This window comes from Rutilus rutilus (assembly GCF_951802725.1).
Source record: "Rutilus rutilus genome assembly, chromosome: 6".
NCBI lineage: Eukaryota > Metazoa > Chordata > Actinopteri > Cypriniformes > Leuciscidae > Rutilus > Rutilus rutilus.
Window position 1 is genome coordinate 37,972,897 of NC_140214.1, and position 26,253 is coordinate 37,999,149.

At 37.1% G+C, this 26,253-nt stretch overlaps 1 protein-coding gene across 1 annotated transcript in view; it reads left to right on the forward strand.

Moving 5' to 3' along the window:
* cacna1eb (calcium channel, voltage-dependent, R type, alpha 1E subunit b) overlaps positions 1-26,253 on the forward strand; it is a 107,771-nt gene that overhangs the window by 62,052 nt on the left and 19,466 nt on the right. The window contains exons 28-39 of the mRNA XM_084410555.1: positions 1,999-2,200; positions 2,494-2,658; positions 2,879-2,989; positions 3,083-3,163; positions 3,377-3,496; positions 4,032-4,097; positions 7,271-7,362; positions 8,258-8,432; positions 13,855-13,982; positions 22,397-22,493; positions 22,678-22,783; positions 23,887-23,994. Coding sequence (XP_084266681.1) covers positions 1,999-2,200; positions 2,494-2,658; positions 2,879-2,989; positions 3,083-3,163; positions 3,377-3,496; positions 4,032-4,097; positions 7,271-7,362; positions 8,258-8,432; positions 13,855-13,982; positions 22,397-22,493; positions 22,678-22,783; positions 23,887-23,994 — 1,451 coding nt within the window. The remainder of the gene's footprint in view (positions 1-1,998; positions 2,201-2,493; positions 2,659-2,878; positions 2,990-3,082; positions 3,164-3,376; positions 3,497-4,031; positions 4,098-7,270; positions 7,363-8,257; positions 8,433-13,854; positions 13,983-22,396; positions 22,494-22,677; positions 22,784-23,886; positions 23,995-26,253) is intronic.

The window sequence follows — 26,253 nt, forward strand, 5'->3', positions numbered from 1 at the left end:
GGGACGCAAGCAGATCTTAAAAAAACACATGGATGAGATTGTTAGAAATTATCCACCAATTCGTCAAAACATAAAATGGTTATGAATTGCCATGAGATTGTGTTGGCAAACTACTTTAAATGGAAGCAATCTCGAGGGGAACGAAGTCACTCAAGCATCTGATCGACTCAAAGCACAGTTTGCTTCTACTATGGATGTGAGTAATTGTAGTTGTAGCAAAGGCAAGCAAGAGCCTATCTTAATTTTTTAAGATTTATCTGTTCTTTAAATGGCTTGATTACATCATTTGATTTATGAAGTAGATTCAGAGAGCTCAGAAACATTGGCCTCCTAAAGAAACATTTATCCAAGGTCGTGCAGTTATAAGAGCCGTGATGCTGCTAATGGTCCAATAATAAACTGTGTGTGGATACATGCCCACATATCTCCTAAAACCTTTGCAAGTCCTGCAAGTCTCTTCTTTGAGTGGATTTCATAACAGATCTTATTTTAATACAACGATTTTCTCCAATTATGGTAATTATTGACGTGCAAATTGTTTAGTCGTGTTCAGATATTATGGTGGCTTGAAGATTTTGTGTCAGATAGCAGTTCACAGTTAACTTCTGAAGTATAGTCCGCATTTTTGACCTGTTGGAAAACCAGAATGGGGCATGACACCTCCGTTTGTTACGATCCGATGTTACAGGGTTACAGCCGAAACGAACGTACATTTAGGATCCACGTGGAGAGATAGTTATTTAATAGCCGATGTAAAGAATCAGTGTTTGAAAGGGCAGGGAAAATAATGTGGACTGTCATTGATGAATTCAGTTTGGGTTGAGTAGCATGTCTATGAAGAAGCAGGAAGAGATTTAATGATGCAGATTTGACTCTTACAGACTGTGATTACACGTTTCGACAGTTATTCACTTTTTTGTATTTTAATTTTTAAAGGAATTGTATGTACATTTATAAAACTATATTTTGTGTTATATTACCTTGGCATTACATTATAGAAAACTAGTTAAAGGGTTAGTTCACCCAAAATTGAAAATTATCCCATAATTTATTCACCCTCAAGCCATCCTAGGTGTATATGACTATATATGTGTATATATATTCTTATTTCAACCAAACACAATCGGATTTATATTGAAAAATATAAAATACAAGTTTTTCTGTAAGAAAATAAGAGTTTTTAATGCTCAAAAAAGTTAATCCATCCGTCCATCCACCCACCATAAAAGTAATCCATACGGCTCCAGGGGATTAATAAAGGCCTTCTGAAGTGAAGTGATGTGTTTTTGTAAGAAAAATATCCATATTTATAACTTTATAAACTATAATCACTGACTTCCGGTGGAAGAGTCGAGTTCCGGTGGAAGAGTGACCTCTGACCTGACACATGACATAAGATGTAGGAGTAGTGTAAGCTTAGGTGAGAGTAAACACATCTCATGGTTCAAACAAATAGGGCTGGGTAACAAACTCAAGCTCCTCCGACATTTCTCTTTAAAAATTCTCGTTTTAGACTTCAAATTCGTATCCGGTGTTCTGTCCGTGTTCATCAATATGTTACGCGTCGGGTTTCTTTAATGAGAATGGAGCCACGATTTGGGCAACATATTCAGTAAGTAAATCAAGTCAAGTCACCTTTATTTATATGGCGCTTTATACAATACAGCTTTATAGTGATAAACATGAAAATAATGATCAGCGATGCAAACAGAAATAAATTCTATAGTAAAACAGCTCTAAAAAGACAATAATGCAATTTCTTTAACTGAAGTCAGTTCAGGGTAGATTAGTTTGGTTCAAGAACTGTGTACATTTTCTCAATTATGGAATTGAATTCAATTCAGCTGATATCATCATCCAGCTCAGTTCTCATCCGATGGCGTCAGTTCAGTCAAATCAATAATATTGCTGCAATTATGAATGGTAAAAGATGACTTTCATTATTGGATGAATTCATTGGATGAATCCAGTATTTGTTCATATCCCTGCTTTCTACAGAGTTCTTCAACACTCTGTGGATGTCACTGAAGAAGACCATGGCCCAAGCAGAGGAAACCGAATGGAGATGTCCATTTTCTACGTCGTATACTTTGTGGTTTTTCCTTTCTTTTTTGTCAACATCTTTGTTGCTCTCATCATAATCACATTCCAGGAGCAGGGTGACAAAATGATGGAGGAGTGCAACTTGGAGAAAAACGAGGTGAATATACATTAATATACAATGAATGTGTGCAATATGCAGTGAGTAAAAAGCCAAATATATGACCTCAATATCCAGTAGACTGGATTATGAATCAAGCATATATTTATTATTATTATTATTTTAAAAAATGTCCATGTTGCTAGGTTTTATTAACTGCCATTTAGCATCATTAAATGATAGTAACACAATAATAATGAATAAACACTATAAATAAAGCTATTCTGCTGAGTTTCCAATCTGCAGTACTAACCAGCATGTTCCTTCACTGCTTTCTTATCTCACTCTTTCAGCGGGCATGCATTGACTTTACTATCAGTGCAAAACCCCTAACGAGATACATGCCTCAGAACAGGCAGACCCTCCAGTACCGATTGTGGCACTTTGTGGTGTCACCATCATTCGAGTACACGGTTCTAGTCATGATTGCACTCAACACAGTGGTGCTCATGATGAAGGTATAACTTTCAAAATGCAATAACTTGGAAAGAATTATGATAATTGGAGAAGAAAAAAAAATGAAGCTATATAATTGTAATATTTTATTTGAATTTATTTTATATTAAATGAAAAAACTTGAGTGCCCATTAAATGGTCTTGAACTTGCTGAAATATCTGAAATATAAGCTTTTGAGGTGTATACAGCATTTCTGATTTGATAACCTTAACACTTTTCAGTACCACTCTGCGCCGGCTGCCTACGACATTGTCCTGAAGCACCTCAACACAGCGTTCACTGTGCTGTTCTCTCTGGAATGCATCTTAAAGATCATGGCCTTTGGATTCATAGTGAGTTTAATGAGTGTCCTTCAAAGGAGAATACATCTATAATGTATTTGAATTGATTTACTTGTTTATTGTTTTCATTGTTTTCACTCACAGAACTATTTCCGTGATACATGGAACATCTTTGATTTTATCACTGTGCTGGGCAGTATAACTGAAATTGTGGTAGACTTACAGGTAGGAATATTTCACATGTATGGGTCTGAATATGAATCAAAGAGTGTGTAACAGCTGTTGCTAGGGTTTCTGGGCCCCTTCTAGAGTTTGTTAGCTCTGGCCCCCCTCTTTTTAACTTAAAATATCTAAAAATCATTAAAACAAGATAAAATGTCTATCAAGTAACCTTTGTCACAAGTACACAATTGCTTTCCTTTCTCTCTTTCGATTTAGTCTGTGAACACCATCAATATGAGTTTTCTAAAGCTTTTCCGGGCAGCTAGACTCATTAAACTGTTGAGGCAAGGCTACACAATACGGATTCTGCTGTGGACGTTTGTTCAGTCCTTCAAGGTAAAATGGCTTTTGCACTAAATGCATCACTGTCCTTCATGGGCATGAAAAACCTGGAAAAAAAAACTGGAAAAAAAAAGTTATTTTACAAATGTTATTTCCAGGTCTGGAAAATATATAGAAATTACCAACATTTTAGTCATAGAAGTCATAGAAAAGTCATGGAAAATATATATTTCTAGTTTTGTTCAGCTCAACATCAACAACAGCTACAACAAAAAAATGGACTAAAAACTGTTTGTGTGATCAAATATTCTCACAATCCAGAGCCTGTCCATCATAATGTGGATTTTTACACAATCATTTAAATCAGTTAAAATAAAATACAACTAGAAATCCACCCAGCTATCTATGTTAAATTATTTGTAAAGGAAAAAAATCCAGCTATCACAAATTACTAGAAAGGTCAAGGAACAAATTGACTGTTCAAATAGCATGCAAACCTTTTTTTTTTTTTCTTTTTTTTTTTGCAGTTCTGTCAGTACAGAATCTGCATATTTATGTGATTAACATTTTTAATCTCTTCTTGTTTCAGGCTCTTCCATATGTTTGCCTCCTCATTGCCATGCTTTTCTTCATTTATGCCATTATTGGCATGCAGGTACGTTTTTCATACCAATATGTATGGCAGTTGTCAAAAATTATGTAAACTTTACAAATGTCATGTCTTGCCTGTGTTTTTTGTGTCCTAAGACTCTTATTTTGAAGTTTATTTCATTTCGTAGTTCCTGTTTTCATGTTTCTAATCAGCCAACCCCGTAATCCCATCGACTAAAACGCATCAATAGAGGGGTCTTTAGTTCATCATCATTAGTGGTGGAGATGGAATTCCACTTGTGCTTGAGGCGCCCAAAGAGGTGCTAATAGTAAGCTGTGGCAAGGTCATCGCTGCTATTGCAGTTCCTTGTGTAAATAGATCGTAACATTTTAATGATCCAACAATTGTTAGTAGACAGAGTTCAGACAGGTCTCGCTTGGTCAGCCCCATAGATCGAAGCCCCCTTCCTATAGGGCCATACATCAGACTTGATATGATCACTGGGTGGTGTTTAATCGGGGCAGTGGTTCCAGTCATTTACTTAATAGCAGTGACATTGTCTGGGGACCAGTATTTTCCCATCTTCAACTTATAACTTATAACAACCCACTACTATGGATACATCAAGGATGGTAATCTTATGGCCATCATCTACCATTATGATGGTACTCCTTCATCTTTTTCATTATGTCAGGTTTTATGAAGCTCGTCTTCTTAGGTATTATTGGTTCTACCCACGTCTGGACTGCACTTTTTCTCAGTCTGTTTTGCTACCCGATTATGCCAGGCACATCTTGCGTCATGGGTTACTTCACATACCTGGAGAAAATGATTTAATGTCTCCTTTCTGCAACAGGGCCTTCGACATCTTGTATCTTCAAGCGTCTTATTCCTCCCTCTGGCGATCCTTGCTTTTGTGTTCAGGACACCAAGTTGAATGCACGAGGTCCCCGAATTGGGAATTCCCAAGCCACCAGTTTTTATTGGTGCATACAGAAAGCCCAGTGGCGTGTCCTAAAGTAGATGGAATTACTTCCTCATGGCTTTTCTGATCATTCTGTCCATCTGAGCCAGAGTGTTTCAATGGGCATATCCCAACACTACCTCGTGTGTCAGTTCCGGGACTAGAAATGTTTTGAGAATGTCCATCCGCTGGCGGGGTTTCAACAGGGCTGTCATGACTTCATTTAGCATCTTACATATATGTATTTATATATTTATGTAATGTGAATCTCTGTTTTTTTATTTATGTTCCTACTTTCTGTATAGTTATTTTATGTGCTGGTGAGCCAAAAGACAATTTTCCACCTTTGTGGACAATAAAGAAATACAATACAATACAATTCAATACAATCTGCTCCAGTTCAGTGGTTTGCTTCGGAGTGATCCTTTCCAACTAAACTCCATTCCCAGTTATTTTTGTTTGTCCAGTACCCTCATAGCTAGTATTATTCTTTCTCTGGTGGTATAGGAGTGGGGCAACAGTACCAGATGCTTCCGTCAGCCATCTTTGGCTAGATGAAATTGCAATCAGCCTGAAGTCACCTGGACTCATTGGGCACTCCACCTTCGGAGGAAAAGTCATTCTCGCACTGGACAAGGTTGTAGGAAGCACTTCTGTTGCCAGAATGATGTTGAACAGTCCCGCCACTGAAGGTTGGTGCCCTTTCAACACCTTATTTGCTGTTATTCTGTCCATCCCTGCCGCTGAGTGGCCCATGGCAGGGAGTGCCTCTGTGACCTCTTCTGCCTCAACTGGGGCTACCACTTTCCATTTCGGTTCCCCAACAGTCGTTGTTGTACATTCCTTACTGATGGTGGTTGTCGTTTAGATCTTCGCCCATTACTCCTCCATCCCATCAATTCATCAGTATAATCCTCAATATGCCTTCTTCCACCAAACTTGCAGGATTGTATATGCTGCATCTGTTCTCCGCAGCTTGTAAAGTTCCAAACTTTCCAAACTTTCCATCGCCTTTTCCAACATTTTCTGGGTTGTAGTCCTTAACTCCTCCACTCTTCCCTCAGTTGTAGACTCAACCACTGGAGAGCCGTTCATTTGATCTTGCAGCAAAATAGTTGCTTCAGAGGTGATTGGAGGGGTCAACCCGATCTTCTGGAGCAGTTTCCTAATCGACTCAATAGTTATTCCTGTTACTATCTCGCTCAGAGCTTTGTCAGATCTTTTTTCAGTTACCCATATCTTTCCAGTCTGCTCTAGCAAATGTTCATCTTCTTCCTTCGATCAGATTTTAACTCTCGCGCTATGAAATTCATTCATCCTTACTCTTTCCAGAGATGGAGATTCCTTCGAGGGCTGAACTGGAGAATGGATTGATTGTTGTTGCCCTTTCAACAGTGATGATTGGTCGGAGGGATGTTTATTCGGAAGTGGGTCCGTTGGCACCACTTGGGGAGAGGATGTCTGACTCATCATACATTGAATGTGCTGAGGAGGTGTCCATTCTAACAGTTGCAATCTCTTGAGTGGTGAGAGAATTGACTGAAGAATCTTCAAATCCTCCTTTTTTAGCATGTTCTTCCTCCATTCAGCATTTGCAAGTTCAATTAGGTGATCGGCTTCCTGTGTTGTCAACCCCTTCCTCTTCTTTTGAAGGAGTTTTTCCTTCCCTCGTTCACTTCCTCTGGGTGTTGATGATGCCTATGCATGCCCAGGCTTCTCAAGGAAGGGAAGGTTCTTCCAGTCATTGCAGGTTGTCATTGTCGAGGAGGTGGTAGTTCAGTCCAGAGTGGTCTTGTCAGCCCTTGCCACGGCTTCACTGCTGCTGCATTCCTGGATACCAGGGGGGCCAGGGTTTCCATTTTCATTAATTGTATCTGTAATCAGCAGTCAATGTGAAAACCAGGCTATTATATTGTGAGTTAAACAAGGTAATGAGACACAGCTGAAAACAATGGGCGCTGATAAGTCCAGGCAGAGAATTATGGGAGATGTAGTTTGTGAGGGAATGACAATATTCTGATGTGGAGTGCCCTCTGGTGGCTCTCAAGGGCACTCCATCTGGTGATCGTTACACTATTAAAGCAAACACAAACGAGATGATAAATCAAACACAGCTGAAACACAGAACTCATAATGACGGTAACCAAGGAGACAAACGAGTGGCGGGAAACTAAGACAAAGAAGAACATGTGACTGAGAAAAACTAAAAGCCCATGAAAATTAAACTAACTGAACAGAACTGTGACACTATAATATCTTCTTCATTCTTTAGGTGTTTGGGAATATTAAATTGACTGATGAAAGCCACATTAATCAACACAACAATTTCAAGACATTCTTTGGTGCCTTGATGCTGCTCTTTAGGTAAGATCACAAAACACTGAGAGAAAATGCATTTAAATATATTTTATTATTTTAGTTGAATTGGTAAAACTTTAGTTTAGGGTCCAGTTCTCACTATTAACTAGTTGCTTATTAGCATGCATATTCTACCATATTCTACATCCCTTAACCCTACCCAATACCTAAACTTAACAACTATCTTACTAACCATTAATAAGCAGTAATTAGGAGTTTATTGAGGCAAAAGTCATAGTTAATAGTTAGTTAATATTGAGAATTGGACCCTAATCTAAAGTGTGACGAATAAAACAATTTTGTATTGGTGAAATTTTTTTATGATGTAGAAATTTCAAATGTAGATTTATTTAGATTGAAGATGTCGTAATATAATGGTAAATTAAGCCATTGGGGGCACAATATTATATTGTATTCTTTCTTTAGTGAAATGTAGCATTAAAAATACTATGGTGCCCAAATATATAATAAAAGCTGTAAGGTTAACTTTCATTTTAGTTCACCCCAAAATTTTTATTCTGTCATAATTTTGACAAGACTTTTCATTGAAACTTTATCATTAAAGGGTTGTGCAAGGGTATCAAAAAATTGTTGTTCCTCTTACAAAGAACAAGACCACTTTTATGATTCTTTTTTTGTACTTTTACGGTATATTTTGTCCTTTTTAGGACAACCGTGGTCACTATGAACTGTTTTTGAACAGAATAAAAAAATGCATAAAGACAAAAAAATTCTCCTTGTATGTTCCGCTGAAAAAAAAAAACTTTGGAACATCAGGAGGGTGAGTAAATAAAGGCAGAATTGTCATTTTTGGGTGAACTACTCCTTTAATTGAGAGGTGTTTCAGTCTAATGTTTGGCTGACTCATTCCTGGGTAGATATATTACTTTGCTTCTTGCAGAAGTGCCACTGGAGAGTCTTGGCAAGAGATCATGCTCTCATGTCTAGAAGGGAAGGAGTGTGAACCGGACCCTTCAATAGTACCACCTTTCACTTCTCCAGATCATGAAGGGGGCTGTGGCACTGACTTTGCCTATTTCTATTTTGTCTCTTTCATCTTTTTCAGCTCATTTTTGGTAAGAATTCATCAACATGTTGTCCAGCAATGGCCAGTTGCATAAACTGCTTAGACTAGTCATAAAAGTTAGTCATCTAAATTTTTTTCTTCAAGACTGGTTATAAACTCAGTTACATAAAAAGGTAGATCGGTATCCTTTAAATTGGAAAAGTAAGACTGATTACACATTGGTTAACTGCTAGTTGGTCAAACTAAGTTGTTAACTGGCCCCTGAATTCTAAAATGTAAAGGGGAAAGTGGGGTAGATTGTGCCATTGTTACTCAAGTTCAAAGTACTCCAAAATAAGGGTAAAACTAATACACCTAATGACATTTTGGGATGTCTACTATTATCTGAAATTAGAAGAAAGCAATTAGTCATAAAAGCCAACAATATTAGTAATAAACAATGTTAAGTTTCAAGTATAAGCTAGATCAGTGCACCTCTTTTTTTTAAAAAGAGGTTATAGTAAGTGCCTTGATTTATGGGTGTGAATTAGGTAAGTGTTTGCGAAAAAAGTGTGTCATGTAGAACATTCAAAATGCTTCATAATTTCCTCATGTGAATCTCTCAGTCACATGAGTTCTTTCTAAATATATGTTTACACAACAAAAACAAAGCACAGGTGGCTAGATTAAGGGGTGACACATCTTACCCACTGTAGATTTAAAAATCAAGGTTTCCCCTTTATGGTTGAATCACGGAAGCTACACCAGTTACCTTTGCCAAGAGATTCAATTTATTATGTATCATGTGTCAGACAGAGAGAAACAGGCATATAAGAATAAGGCTACACGAGAGGTCTTCATTCCAGATTTCTCCGTTCCCCATTCTTAATCTTCTCATCCCATCATGCTAGATGTAAATGGTTTCTCTGGCTTTATGTTTCTCTGTCATTAAGTTTCTCTAAGCTTATACCATTGTTTCTCTGTTTCTCATGCCTCACATCTCTTAGTTTCTCATGCCTCTGTTTCTCTGAGGTGGTACAGTAAAGTTGAGCTTATATACATTACAGAGCAGCTTCCTTTTAAGGTAACAAAGTATGTTGCTTAAGCTTTAAAAATGGAACGTATATGTCATACGAACACATGGCACAATTCACTTCCATATTAAGAACATATCTTTGTTGCTTACATCTGCATCAGTTGCAAACATGTTACATTGTACACACCCTCTACAAAATATAGCTCATCCACCTGTCTCATGTGACATGATCTTCACATGCACCCATTCTATGTATAGTCTCTCATGCACTGAACACAGATACAACTCTGGCTTGACAAAATACATTATGAAATTATGAATAAAGAAAAATAATACAAATACATAACATTAAACGGTAAATTTTATTCTTCAGTCCCTCCACTGGAACTACGACCGTAAGTTCCACACGTCACTCCCAGGTGGCCAACCTATATAGAAGTGATAGTGAGGAGAAGAAATAGCAGACCAAAGAAATACATGATGACAAAACAAAATAAAGATACAATAGAAACATAAGGAAAAGGGAAAACACGAAACAAACAAATAACCCCACCATGTCATGTCCCCGTGTATATGTGTATTTTAATGTCTATGTGTAAGCATTTAAAATGAACCCCAATCATCTAAGAAAAGAAAAACTAATAATTCTTCTGCTGGTGCCTTGACTCATTAAGTACTTAACTCCTCAAGTTCCCAGCCAAAACAACAAACCAAAACAAACGTTGATGTTAAAAAGCTCCTATCCCTTGGGGTTGAAAATCAGTAAACGAGTGTTCATTGTTTGTGGAGTTGTGGTTTGTAAGTAATATAAAATCTCCTATTTCACTCCTTATGTCCCATTCTCAGTTATAGCCATTTGTCATCAAAGGAGCATTTCTAAAGTTATCTTTAGTTTAAAATAAATGAATTAATTTATTCCCTGTTACCCAGACTTCTTTTGAATTAGCAAAAACAACGTCTTCATCTTTAAACACCACCATGTCTTGGAATTATCCAATGCCATGTCTAATGATCTGAAATGTGAAAACTATGATAGAAATTAATTCAACATCATACAACCATCACATATTCAGGATATAAAACTTTTAGACATTTCTATAAGGCAACTAACACCACAATCTAAAAAAAAAACTGACAATGTTTGTTTTACTCTCCATATCATTAATGACAATTACCCTCATGGTCTCAGCTAGTTCTTGAAAACTCTTTCCCTCAGCTCTTTTGTATATCATTTCCTTTCCTCAGGGTGTTGTCCCCTGGCATAGATATATCAAGTTATGACACTTGTCACAATGGAATACAAACCATTCAAGGAATGCGGTCTCTGGTGATCAGGCATTGGAGAGCTCACTTTTTTTGTTTAGGGCAAACTGCTGTAACCCTCAATGATGCTGTTGGCCTAACAAACATCTGCTCAACCATACCCATCTCACATAACACCTCCCTTCAGGGTAGGTGCCCAGTGGCGATGACCCCCTGTCTTAGGTTGTCCTCCGTTGGCCAAAAGAGAATCTTACCCGTCTCTGAGAAATCACCCCATTTACACTGGTAACCGCTCTTTCCCATTAGGTAATTTTTAACAGGTATTTTCCAAATCTCAGGAAAGTGCATTCAAGAGCCATCAGAGCCATTTGGAATGCCCAACAGTGTAAACATGGAGACAAATTAATGATAGTATTTAATCACTAGAATCCATCAAACATCTTCAAACATCAACATAGCAATGCTGAGTTTACTCAGTGAATTTAGTTATTTCAACCATTCATTCAGTGAAATGTTCTGTTACATCAATAACCGGAACCAATCAATAACTGGAACCATCAGTCCTGTACATGGTGAAGACAAAGATGAGACAAAGAAGTTACTGGTCATGAAATAAACAAATAAAAATGGTCTCTTCTATCATTTAAGGTTGAATATCATTAAAACATTTAACTCCCAATTGCATATATTATTTCTTATTAAAAATCTCAGAGTAATTCTGCATTTTCAATACTTTTATAATTTCTTCCTACTCACTTTTACTCTGACCTAGTCAGAAATAATATATATTCCAAATAGACATCTTTGTTTATATTTGACATGTTTCCTTATATATTTTCCAACTCACATTCTTATGGAGTCATTATCTCTGATTTTCATCAGCTTGTACTTGTCAATTAACTATAAAAATATTATCATAGATCTTTCCTCAAATTAATTCCTTAACTTCAATCTTATGATGTTATTTATCTCTTGTTCTTCTTCAGACAAAACTTAAATTTATAATGTTAAACAATGATCAACTTCAAAACTCACATTAACACCAGAAATCTGTTAAAAAGCTTAGCTTGTTTCTGTTTTTCTCTTCAAATACCCCAAAGATAATGTTTTGCTATACAATTACCTTTGTGTATTCTAGAGAAGCAACAAGCTTTCTATTTATATCTTTCTGTGTGTGTGTGTCTAAAGGAGGGTATAGATTCCAGAGGAAGGGGCTGCTTCACTCTCCCTTCTCACTCAATGAACAAAATTAACCCTTAAATTTGCATTTATCTTTTTTTTTTTTTTTTTTTTTTTCAGTTTAACTCAGATTAATTTCTTTGTTTTTTCTTTCTTTTCCTCTAAGCTTGCTCAGAATAGTATCCTCAAATATTTGAACAGATTTACGGTCAAAATCAGAAATGCCTGCGATCCTAACTAGTTACATCGGCACATTCATACTTTTATGACTCCAGTGTTAATGTCCTTAGAGCTTATTTTTAACCCTTTCTATGGCGCTCGTCACACTTAACTACTCCTGTCAATCAAGTCTTGCTGCCTTTTCATACTTGTATTAATTCCAGCGTTAATGTTTTTAGAGACTATTTTTACTCCTTTCTTTGGAAACTCCCTACATCTAATCGCTCCTATTAATCAAGTATCCTATCAAAATGTCCTAGCTTAACCGTCTTACAGCTAATTTCCCAAATTTTGACTAGATAGTCTTCTTTCTAAAAAAGATCTATCTCTATCCCAGCATATCAAATACTTTAGAGGTTTACCTTTCAGAGGAACTTAAAAATTCCAAATTTAATTTAATTAATTTAATTCCAATTTTACCATGTCTGACACATGTTTCTTGGCAACACAACTGGTAATTTAAATAGCACAGTTCTTTTAAGCAGTTTCAGTCTATGTTTAATCATCAGGTAGACTCATAATTTTTTAGAATAAAATAAGGTCTTACCTGGAATGATCAAACAAAGGCCTGACGAAATCAATCCTGTTCGTAACACGCCAATTGTAGATTTAAAAATCAAGGTTTCCCCTTTATGGTTGAATCACGGAAGCTACACCAGTTACCTTTGCCAAGAGATTCAATTTATTATGTATCATGTGTCAGACAGAGAGAAACAGGCATATAAGAATAAGGCTACACGAGAGGTCTTCATTCCAGATTTCTCCGTTCCCCATTCTTAATCTTCTCATCCCATCATGCTAGATGTAAATGGTTTCTCTGGCTTTATGTTTCTCTGTCATTAAGTTTCTCTAAGCTTATACCATTGTTTCTCTGTTTCTCATGCCTCACATCTCTTAGTTTCTCATGCCTCTGTTTCTCTGAGGTGGTACAGTAAAGTTGAGCTTATATACATTACAGAGCAGCTTCCTTTTAAGGTAACAAAGTATGTTGCTTAAGCTTTAAAAATGGAACGTATATGTCATACGAACACATGGCACAATTCACTTCCATATTAAGAACATATCTTTGTTGCTTACATCTGCATCAGTTGCAAACATGTTACATTGTACACACCCTCTACAAAATATAGCTCATCCACCTGTCTCATGTGACATGATCTTCACATGCACCCATTCTATGTATAGTCTCTCATGCACTGAACACAGATACAACTCTGGCTTGACAAAATACATTATGAAATTATGAATAAAGAAAAATAATACAAATACATAACATTAAACGGTAAATTTTATTCTTCACCCACTGAACATACTCACCCTTGTACTTATTTACTTTTACGCCATAAATTTAAATTATAGCCACATAAATAATAACGGACCCTTTTCCACAATTTTTTTTTTTGTGTGTGTGTGTAATGTACATCTATAACACTGTACTTTGTGTTATATTACCTTGGCATTACATTTCAGAAAACTAGTTTAATGCTGCTGCATGAGTGTTTCTAATTCCACAGCTGATGGAGTGATGGCAAATTTGACATCTCACTCTCTTCTGACCACCTTAATAAAACTATATTATTATCCTTTTTTTTTTTTTTTTTTTTTTTTGGAAAGTTATTGAATCACTTTCATTGATTTAATCTGATGGGAACACAAAAATCATATTTGCTGTAGAACCCCGGAAATGTGAAAAGGGTCCATAGATTAAATAATTAAATATATTATTTAATAATAAATTACTGACAGTTTTTCACTTGGCCTACATCCAAAATTGTGGCACTTTATTTTTCCTTAGATGCTGAATCTGTTTGTGGCTGTGATTATGGACAACTTTGAGTATTTGACACGAGACTCGTCCATTCTTGGACCTCACCACCTGGACGAGTTTGTGCGCATCTGGGGGGAATATGACCGAGCAGCATGGTAAGCACAAAAAGATCACCTGTAACTGTAACTACTGGAATACTAGTTATAATAAAAAAATTTAAGGATTGTCACTGTTCTTACTGCCATACGCATAGAGGCACATCACTAGGAACCGCTGCTCATTTACATCCACAATCATGTTCCCATTTAATTTCACTTTGGTTTATTCATTCAGATGTGACTCAATTCAGTAGTTCAACTCAAGTTTGTATGTTAGCACATTTAACAGTAGTTAGGAATATGCAAAGATCCTAGGTCTTCACCCTCCAAGTGTAAGTCCTGGGCAAGGAAAACTTACATAAAAAAGGATAGAACTTGCATGAAATGGACATATAGGATGGAACCTCAAGCAGAAGAGTGGAGTGGATCTGACGTTATATTTTGGTAGATGTTCAGCTTCAATGGTTGTTTGCGACTGTAGTGACGGCTTAATTTTTTTGTGCTTGAATCAAATTAAGTTGAATAGTTTGCAAAGAACATTTGACTACATGTCTCACTGCTTTGGACACAGGCAGATGTTTTCAGTTTTGTGGTGGTGAAATTTGTTGAAATTCTCAGATGGGGCCTTGGATTCCTATGCGCTGCCGGAACACAAACTAAGCTGTATTGCTTTGTGCAATCAGGACTTGCTTGAGCTGTTTATTTAGACTGGCCTCAAGTGAAAATTATTACACATCAGAATGTCGATGCTTAGAAAGTCTAAAATTATTTTAGGCTAATGAAAGAAGCTCTTGCAGTTATAGTTGCATCCTCCAAGACTGGAATTTAGATGGAATTTCTCAAATTTAGCAAAGCCAGTGGATGACTTTGAGCAAATAGGTGTCCCCTGTAAGTAAAGCTGAAGGCCACATCCTTCTGTTTACAGGCTTTCAAGGGAAGGATGATGTCATGTCAGATGAAAAGGCGCATTAAGGAAGACAGGGCCTCGATTGTTCAAAGAAAGGTGGGTTTGTACGTGCCTACCCTAACATCCTTATTTGTGGTGTTAGCATGTATAAAACAACGTGTATTAATGTTAGGGCTGCAACTAAGGATTTTTATTTTTTGATAATCAATTATCCTGTTGATTACTTGTTTGTTTGATTAATTGGACAAAAGAAATTGGATATTTTTATATATATATTTATTTTAAATACTTTATTCGGCATCCTGCCTTATGTTTTCTTCCAACTGCAAACTGAGGGCTATTAAAACTATAAATCTATGAATGTAGGCTACGCTATACAGTACATTATGTGGCAAAAGGGAAGATAAGATAACATCTCTGGTAAGAACTAGAATGTTATGCAGGAACGTGCCACTGAACTCTGTTTGACTAGATTGCAGATAGAAATCTAAACTAGCCAGTGCCTCAATTTAAACTGACCTACTGACCTACCATCTGTCTGATGGAATTTGTTTTCAGAACTTAAGCTCTGTTTACACAAAGGACGAAAACTATAGTGATAAAGATATGATTTCATTCTAAAAAGAAAAGAAAAGTAGAGTCCACACCACAACTGTAATAAAAGTGACACAGATAAACAATATAATTGGAATCACTTTCAGAACCTTTTTTTTTTTTTTTTTTTTTAGCTGATGAACAATACAAACATTGACAGCCAATCAGAATCCGTCCTACTTAAAAGAGCTGGTGGTTTGGACACCAATACAGTGCCTTGCAAAAGTATTTGTACCCCTTAATTTGTTTCACATCAATCTACACTCCATACACCATAATGGCAAAGCAAAAAACAAATTTGTGATAACTTTGCAAATTTATAAAAAAAATAAGACACTGAAATAATTACATTGCATAAGTATTCATACCCTTATCTGGGACAGGTGAAATTTAGCTAAGGAGCATTCTAATTTCGCTGGATCATCTTTGAAATCTTTCTACAGTTTGACTTGAGTTACCCTGTGGCAAATTCAATTGAATGGACATGATTTGGAAAGGCACACACCTGTCAATAACAGCTAATGGCGCTTTTCCACTGCGTGGTATCGAACCATACCACGCAGTGGAAAAGCGCCATTAGCTGTTATTGACAGGTGTGTACAGCTCTCTTTTGGGGGGTACCTAGTACCTGGTACTTTTTTTTTGTACCACCTCAGTTGAGGTTCCAAGCGAGCCATACCAATACTAAATGTGACGTGTGAACACTGTAGATCACTGATTGGTCAGTCTACCAGCATCATTGGATTTGCGTCATTTGGATTTGACGCAACTATAACGATCAGTCTATAATCCCACCCACTTTGATGCGGAACTAAACTGCAGCGGAAAAGCAAACCGAGTCAAAGTAAAGCGAGCCGAGCCATACCATGCAGTGGAAAAGTGCCATAAAATGCATACAAGAGCAAAAACCAAGCCATCAGGTCAAAGGAACGGCTTGCAGAGCTCAAGCACAGGATTGTGTCAATTCACAAATCTGGAGACGACTACCAAAGAAATTCTGCTGCATTGAAGGTTCACAGCAGTAGGTAGCCTCCATAATCCTTAATGGAAGAAGTTCTGAACAAACAGGACTCCTCCTAGAACAGGCCAAACTGAGCAATCATTGGAGAAGGGTCTTGGTAAGAGTGGTGACAAAGAAGGTCACTCTGGTTGAACTCCATGATCATATATGGAGATGGGAGAAAGAAGGACAAACATCACTGCAACACTTGGAATTTGCAAAAAAAACACCTAAAGAACTGTGAGAACCAAGAATCTCTAGTCTGATGAACCTCAGTTACAAGTGTCATGTCTGGAGGAAACCAGGCACTGCTCATCACCTGCACAATCCCATCCCAATGGTTAAGTGTGGTGGTGGCAGCATCATGCTGTGGGGGTGTTTTTCAGCGGCTGGGACTGGATGACTCGTCAGGGTAGACGGAAAGCTCAACAGAGCAAGATATAGAGATAACCTTAATGAAAACCTGGTCCAGAGCATTCAGAAACTCGGACTGGGCAGAAGGTCCACCTTCCAAAAGGACTATGACCCCTAAGCATACAGCTAAGACAATGCAAGAGTGGCTTATGGACAACTCTGTGAATGTCATTGAGTGGCCCAGCCAGAGCCTGGACTTGAACCCAATCAAACATCTTTGGAGAAACCTTAAAAGGGCTGTCCACCAACAGTCCCCATCCAACCTGACAGAGCTTCAGATAATATGCCGAGAATAATGGCAAAAAATCCCCAAAAGCAGAATGCAATGCAAAGATTTTCGGATCATAACCAAAAAGACTTGAGGCTGTAAAGGTGCTTCAGCTAAGTACTGAGTTAAGGGATGAATATGTATGACAATGTAATTATTTCATTTTCTTTTAAAATAAATGTTGTGGGGTTATTTCCATCAAGAGGTCCATCCGTGTTTGGTCAAGATCTTGTATTGACAATGCAAGAGTCCAACACTCTGTAAAGTCTCCTCCAGCACATCCAAATTGTTTTCTACAGAGCTGTTTTATAACTGAATTGAATTCATTTCAGCTTCACACAGTTATTGAACAAAACTGAATCAACACTGAACAATGACACTATTTTCTTTTTAAGGCTGCTTTACAGCAGAATTGAACTTTGTTGGCATCATTTAATCTTTATTTTCCTATTTATTCCTGCAAAGCTGCTTTGAAACAATATATTTTGTATAAAGCACTATATAAATAAAGGTGACTTGACTTGACACCCTTATTACCCTTTGTCCAGCAATAAATATTTTAATAAATTAATTATTTAGCTTCCTTTCTCAGTTACGTTCGGTCTGGCTGACTCTTAACAATCACTTGACCTTGAAAATCATCTTTTACATATAAAAATATAGGCTATATGATTTTTTGAGGACACTTTGGCAATTTTTCTAACTTTTTTTCATAGAGACGTGTTTTCAAAGCACATCAAGTATGTTTCTATCCACCTATTTTTACGAGCATTTTGTAATATTTTACATAAATTCGAAGAATGCACATAAAAAAAAAACATATGCACTCAATTAAGGCAGATAAATTTTTTGCGCTTAAACTACAATGGAAAAACATTTACCAAATAAATCCCTCGTTTCCCTGCCTTAACAGAGGATGTTATGGGATAACTGGACTAACCAATTTTGCGCATAAGTTAAATTCGCAACTTTGGATGGAAACATAGATACTGACAAAGGTTCAGCATGCACATCAATAAGACTTGACAAATTAATAATAAAAACATTGTTGACTGTTTTCATTATCGAGTAGTCGTTGCAGCCCTAATTCATTTGAAGTTGTCAACTTGAAAAAAATAATAATCGATTAATCAAGTCTTGAAGACACCTAGATAGTAGTTAACTCTGAGTTTGTGTTTACAGTCAGAGACTTGAACTTTGTTGCAGCTTGCTTACTAGCTAGTCATTGATAGGTAAAGATTGATAGCCAGCCTTTTGTTGTTGTCTTATTCTGATGGTTTCAGTTTAATGTGAATTTCTCTACACTTTCCGCCAAGGGCAATTGAAGGTAATAAATGTAATAACATTCCATGTCAAAAAAAAAATGGCATAGCTGAGTTTACTGATTTTGAAGAAGTTTACTTTCTTATAATAGTACAGCAGGAAGAAGGAATTCACTCATCTATTTTACAGTACTGTAAAACTGTAGTTACTGTAGTTTTACTCAATTTTTTTTTTCCATTTGTCATTTCAGTTTATTTTTGTATTCATTACTTGTATTTTGACTTATTTGTATTTTATTTTATTTTATTTTAGTATTCTTATAAGCTGCCAAAATGTTAATTGATTATTGTATTTGTTTAATGAAGCTTAAAGGGATACTCCACTTTTTTTGGAAATAGCCTCATTTTACACCTCCCCCAGAGTTAAACAGTTGAGTTTTACCGGTTTCGAATCCAATCAGCCGATCTCCGGGTCTGGGGGTCCCACTTTTAGCATAGCTTAGCATTATGAATTGAACCGGACAAGACCATTAGCATCTCTCTCAAAAAATGAACAAAGAGTTTCGATATTTTTCCTATTTAAAACTTGACTCTTCTGTAGTTACATCGTGTACTAAGTCAAGTCAAGTATATTTGTATAGCGCTTTTCACAATACAGATTGTATCAAAGCAGCTTCACAGTATTAAATTCAAATAATACAACAAGGTTTGTTTCTAGTGGAATTTATTGATTGATAAAATCAGATTAAATATCCCCATAATATCCCCAACTGAGCAAGCCAAAGGCAACAGTGGCAAGGAACCGAAAAACTCCATCAAATGACCTAATGGTGTCCTAAAACTCCATCAGGTGACCCAATGGAGAAAAAAAAAACCTTGGGAGAACCCAGGCTCAGTCGGGGGCCAGTTCTCCTCTGGCGTTTATTAACTAGAGGCCGGATTGTAATTTGAACTGTAAGATTAAAAATATTATATGAATGCCTGGCTGAAGAGATGCGACTTTAATCTAGTTTTAAACTGGGAGAGCGAGTCTGAGCAACGAACACTATCAGGAAGACTATTCCAGAGTTTTGGAGCTAAATGTGAAAATGCTCTCCCTCCTTTGGTGGATCTGGATATCCTAGGTATGACCAAAAGCCTTGAATTTAGTGATCTTAAAGAGCGCGATGGATTATAGGGCGATAGAAGATCCGTTAAATAGACTGGAGCTAAGCCGTTTAGGGCTTTATAAGTCAGTAGCAATACCTTATAATTAATACGGAACTTTATAGGTAACCAATGCAGTGATGATAAAATCGGTGTTATATGATCATATTTTCTTGATCTAGTAAGAACTCTAGCGGCGGCATTTTGGACTAACTGTAGCTTGTTTATTGAGGATGCAGGACAACCAGCTAATAAAGCATTACAGTAATCTAGTCTCGAGGTCATGAATGCATGAACTAACTTTTCTGCATCAGAAACTGATAGCATATTACGTAGCTTAGCAATGTTTTTAGGTGGAAAAAGGCGGTTTTTGTAACATATGAAATATGATTTTCGAAAGACAGGTTGTAATCGAGTATAACACCCAGGTCTTTTACTGTAGAGGATAAAGTAACAGGACATCCTACTATATTAAAGTTGTATTGCGAGAGGTTTTGCGGGTGGTTTTTTGAACCGATAAGTAGTACCTCTGTTTTGTCTGGATTTAATAAAAGAAAATTACGCGTCATCCAATCTTTTATATCTTTAACACACTCTGTCAATTTGGATAATTTAGCGTTTTCATCTGGCCGTGACGAAATATATATTTGAGTGTCATCAGCATAACAATAGAAACTAATTCCATGTTTCCTTATAATATTTCCAAGTGGCATCATATATACTGAGAATAATAGAGGGCCTAACACAGATCCTTGCGGCACTCCATAGTTTACTGGAGTTATGATCGATTTTTCTCCATTTAAATAGACAAAATGGTAGCGGTCAGATAAGTATGATCTGAACCAGCTTAATGCTTGTCCTTGAACACCAGTATAATTTTGTAGTCGATCTAAGAGTATTGTGTGATCTATAGTATCTATAGTACTAAGACCGACGAAAAATGAAAAGTTGCGATTTTCTAGGCTGATATGGCTAGGAACTAAATTCTCATTCCTGCGTAATAATCAAGAAACTTTGCTGCCGTACCATGAGTCCAGCAGGCGTAATGATATGACGCAGCACCTGATAATAGTCCCCAGCTCAGTAGCCTATTATCAGGCGGCATGTGCTGCGTCATATCATTACGCCTGCTTCACCCATGGTACGGCAGCAAAGTTTCTTGATTATTACGCAGGAATGAGAGTATAGTAACGATGTAACGATGTACACGATGTAACTACAGAAGAGTCAAGTTTTAAATAGAAACTCTTTGTTCATTTTTTAGAGAGATGCTAATGGTCTTGTCCGGTTCAATTCATTATGCTAAGCTATGCTAAAAGTGGGACCCCCAGACCCGGAGATCGGCTGAATGGATTCGAAAACGGTAAAACTCAACTGTTTAACTCTGGGGGAGTTGTAAAATGAGCCTATTTCCAAAAAAAGTGGAGTATCCCTTTAAGGGAATAAACATAGGTATTAAGAACTGTCGTATTAATGGTAATAGAAGAGTATATGTGCCCAAAGCCAAATACTATGTTCGGAAAGGAAATGACGCATTCTATGGAGCTCCTAAAAGTACATGGAGATGAAAAAATAAATAAGATGGGAGGAAAAAATATATTTTAATGATTTTGCAATTCGCAATGATCACAATTATATAGGCACATAGTATAGGGAAATGTTTGTTCCTCTTGATATTCTGCAAAGATACAGGTGTACAAATAATAAAAAAGAGAAAGTGCTCTGAATAAGCATTAATGTTAAGAGTGTCTTTGGTTTCTATGGACATTTGTGGGATCTTTTTGTTGTTGTTGTTGTAGGCTATAAAACAGTGAAAGGGTAGAGAAGTTATTTATTAATTTTAAACCTTGATATTTTGCTGCAGCTTTTGTTGTGCATTTTAGATATATGAGGTGTTTTAAATGGAAAAAAAAAATCTATTTTTATTGTGTATACAAATATGAATGTTCTATTGCTGTAAACATACCCCTCATATTTCACTATCATAATGATCACATTAGTGTCCATGAACTCATTTAACTTCATATGTAGCATTGGCTGAATTTAACTCATTCCTGAAGTTTTACAGTATAAGAGGAAACATGTATGATCTGGTAATAGTAATGCTGAGGTCTTTGGCTGGAAAACAAAGTGCTGTGTTTCGCACCGAATGAATAGAGTCCAAAACACAGCAATCACCATCCACACAGTCATATATGGTGGTGGCAGCATTGGTTTCTTTTCAGCAAGAGGAACTGAAGAGCTTTTTGACACCAGGTTCAAGATTACTTTAAAATCATAAAATGTATTGGATAAAATTGTTGGTGCATTAGAGATTAGAACGGATCTCTCCAGGAGCAGGGTTGACACAGCAGTGGTGTTTTGTTCCTGAATTAATCAGTGTTTTTGAGTGAATCAGTTGAATGTATGATTCAGTGATTTACTGGTAAAGACTGACAATGAATGACAAACCTCATGAAATGTGTTTAATGAATATTGCTGTTTACATTTAGAATTTTAGATGCAACAATGTACAATGGGGGTGGTGTGGCGCAATGGATAAGACACATGCCTTTGGTGTGAGAGACCCGGGTTCGAATCCACTGTGAGACACCAATGTGTCCCTGAGCAAGACACTTAACCCCTAGTTGCTCCAGAGGCGTGCGACCTCTGACATATATAGCAATTGTAAGTCGCTTTGGATAAAAGCGTCAGCTAAATGAATAAATGTAAATGTAAATGTAAATGTACAATATTTCTTCATTCTGTAAATTAAATGTAAAACAGTTTTGTGGGAACACAAAAGTATATGTCAGATTTTTTTTTTTTGCTTGTCGTTTGCTTCCAACATTAATTTGCTGTGATTCTCACATGGATTGACTCTGCTTTATTACCCTCCAGTGGCCGTATTCACTACACTGCCATGTATGAGATGCTAACCCACATGTCTCCTCCTCTTGGATTGGGAAAGAAGTGTCCTGCCAAAGTTGCCTACAAGGTAGAAAAGTTTTATCTTGACTAATGCATTGCATTGTTTAACAGTTGTAGTTGCTGAGTGCTACTGAAATACAGAGAAAAACAAATTATATTTAAGGATGCATACTTAAAAAAAAAGTACCAATAATTCTTAAATATCTTTGAAATATTTAACATTTGCAACCATGCTGTGTTGCTATTGGCAGAGACTGGTGCTGATGAATATGCCAGTTGATGAGGACATGACGGTTCAGTTCACATCCACACTGATGTCTCTGATCCGCACTGCACTGGAGATAAAAATTGCTAGAGGTCAGAACTGTGAATTTATGCTTAAAAAGTATAGTATTCCCAAAAATGTATTCCCATTACTCACACTCATACTATTCCACACCTGTATGGGTGCGTCTCATCCCGTTCCCTAGGTGTGCACAAATACGGGCACTGGTAAGGACCCTGTCTCACTATACATTGGTACACTGATGACTATTTCCGGCAACATGACAATACATTTGCGCTATAAAATGGCACCATTGTTGTAATAGTTTTCATTTTTTTTTTAATTGGAATTGTTTATATATATATATATATATATATATATATATATATATATATATATATATATATATATATATATATAAATATATATATATATATATATATATATATATATATATATATATATATATAATTCTATATTAAATGTACAAATAAATTTAAGATTTAAGGTTGGTAAACTAATTAATACGAAGAAAAAAAATGTATATCCAAAATCATTTTGGAATCGGATTGTGACTTCTAGAATTGGATTTGGATTGGATCTGCCTAAAGATTCCCACCCTAGTGCTAACATTACAATGCACACTGGAAGGATTTTGCAGTTGAGACTCACTGACCACTGAACTAGGGCGCTGAATGAGACGCATCTGTCAAACACAATATCCTGGCCATTCTTTTACATAAAATGAAAGTGAAATTGCTCCAAAACGACAAAATAGCACCACAGAAGTATCAAGAAGTAATCTATATCAGTGGCAGACTAGCAGGCTAGTCCGTTGAGAATGAGAGAGATGGATAAACGGTCCATGGTCGGAGCCAGGAGAACAGGCAGACTGGCAAACAGAGTTTAGAGGGGCAGGCTGGATTCAGTAGATAAAGTGAACAGACAAGGGCAGGGCCTAAAAAAAATAAAATAATGCTGAAAAGAGAAGAGGCTGGGTTTCTTGCAGACAACAACCTGGCATAAGACAGCTAATCAGAAGAGGAATAGGGGAGAAATCCCAGCACTACATAAGTGACCGAAAGATTTAACTTACCTGTATATTTAATGAGGACACAGTCTATGCAGGTTCTCAAAAGTTTTTCAATAATCTATTATATTAATCTCTTATTTGAAACCATATGTTTCCTATTAGGGGGTGAGGACCGGTTACAGTTGGACATGGAATTGCAGAAGGAGATAAGTTTCACCTGGCCACACCTGTCCCAAAAGACTCTGGACCTGCTGGTACCCATCAACAAAGGTGAGACTGCAAAGTGAAATAGCAATAGAAGTTGTACTCTGGGCGCGCACACACACACACACACATATGCATATACACACACTCACACACACACACACACACACACACACACACCTATTATTGAAATTAACACACAATTGATTGACCAATGAACTGCACTCCAATTTCAATGTTGTTGTTAAGTTGTGGATATTTTCAACAAACAGTTTGCTTCGAACATTCAGTTTAACTGCATTAAAGAGGGCAAATGATATCGTTCAACTGAACCGTGTATATGCATTTTAAACGCATTTTGTTTTTCATTTATGCAATAAATGCACGTCCCTGATTGAGCACGGTTTTATATTGTATTTTATTCCACTGCTCAGGTAATGTTTATCGTATGAACCATTTAAGGGGTGGCCAAAATCATGATTTAAAATCAGTCAGAATTAGAAATCTACCTTCATAGAGAACCCAGGTGCATAATACAAATGGGGTCTCTTGAACAACAGAAACTGCAGACCATCAATACCCTTCACAGAAACTAGCATCAGTAGCTGCACAGTCTTCAAGGAGAGTGTGCAAGCTAACCGACTTCAGATGGACAAAAGGGAGAGTATGCGAGGCTATAGATTAGATTAGATTAGATTAGATTCAACTTTATTGTCATTACACAAGTACAGGTACAAGGCAACGAAATGCAGTTTAGGTCTAACCAGAAGTGCAATAGCAGCAAGTGCAGGATATACAGTGGTTCATAAGTGCAGAACATGGATATGTACTGAATAAATATAGAGTTGAATACTATTATAAACAAAAATTTACAGATAGATTGTCCTATGAATATAATATACAGATAACTATTACTGTGAACAGAATTTACAGCTAGATATGTACTGAATATAATAATATACAGATGGCTATTACTATAAACAGAATGTTTACAGATAGATATGTACTGAATATAATATACAGATGGCTGTTACTATAAACATAATTTTACAGATAGATATGTACTATGAATATATATACAGATGGATATTACTATAAACAGAATTTTACAAATAGATATATGTATAAGTTAGGCTAATGAGCAGTATAACAATGGATTTAAAGTAGTGCAAATAAAGTTTGGACAGAAGCTATCCGAGTGAGTGCAGTGGAAAGTAATTGCATATTACAGTTAAGGTACGATATTGCAATGTGTATATATAACAGTCGGTACTGTAAATAAACAGTCGGCAGTGCAAATGAGCATATTCCAGTCAAGGTAGTAGTGCAAGATGCATATGTAAACAGTTGTTACTGTAATAACAGTCAGCAGTGCAAATGAACATTATAGTATTGCAAATAACAAAATGGAGGCAGGTGTGAGGAGGGAGAGGAGAGTCAATCAGTATATAAGGGGAGTGGGATCAATGAGGGTTAGAGTTTAATAAAGAGACAGCTCTGGGGAAAAAACTGTTCTTTAGTCTGCTGGTCCTGGTCCGGAGGCACCTGAAACGCCTGCCGGAAGGCAGGAGAGAAAACAGTCTGTGGGCTGGGTGAGAGGAGTCCTTAAGGATGCTGCGAGCTCGATGCAGACAGCGTTTCCTCTGGATGTGCTCGATGGCAGGTAGTGGAGTCCCAGTGATGCGCTGGGCGGTTTTCACCACCCGCTGCAGTGCCTTGCGCTCTGCAACAGAACAGCTCCCATACCACACTGTAGCACAGTTGGTCAGGATGCTTTCTATTGCACAGCGATAGAAGTTCACCAAGATAGTGGAGGAAAGCTGATTCTTCCTCAGTGTCCTCAGGAAGAAGAGGCGCTGGTGAGCCTTCTTGACCAGGCTGGAGGTGTTGGTTGTCCAGGTCATGTCCGCCGAGATGTGGGTCCCCAGGAACTTGAAACTGGAGACACGCTCAACAGCCATTCCATTGATGTGGATGGTGTCGTGTGTGCCTCTTGACACTTTCCTGAAGTCCACGATGAGCTCCTTCGTTTTGGTGGTGTTGAGGAGCTGGTTATTTTCGGTGCACCATGTGGCCAGGTGCTTGATCTCCTCCCTATAGGCAGTCTCATCGTTGTTGCTGATGAGACCAATCACCGTAGTGTCGTCCGCAAACTTGACGATGGAATTAGATCCGTACACAGGCTTGCAGTCGGAGGTGAAGAGGGAGTAGAGGAACGGGCTTAGCACACAGCCCTGTGGTACACCAGTGTTGAGTGTGATGGATGTGGAGCAGTTGGAGCCTGATCGAACATTCTGGGGTCTGTTGGTCAAGAAGTCCAAAATC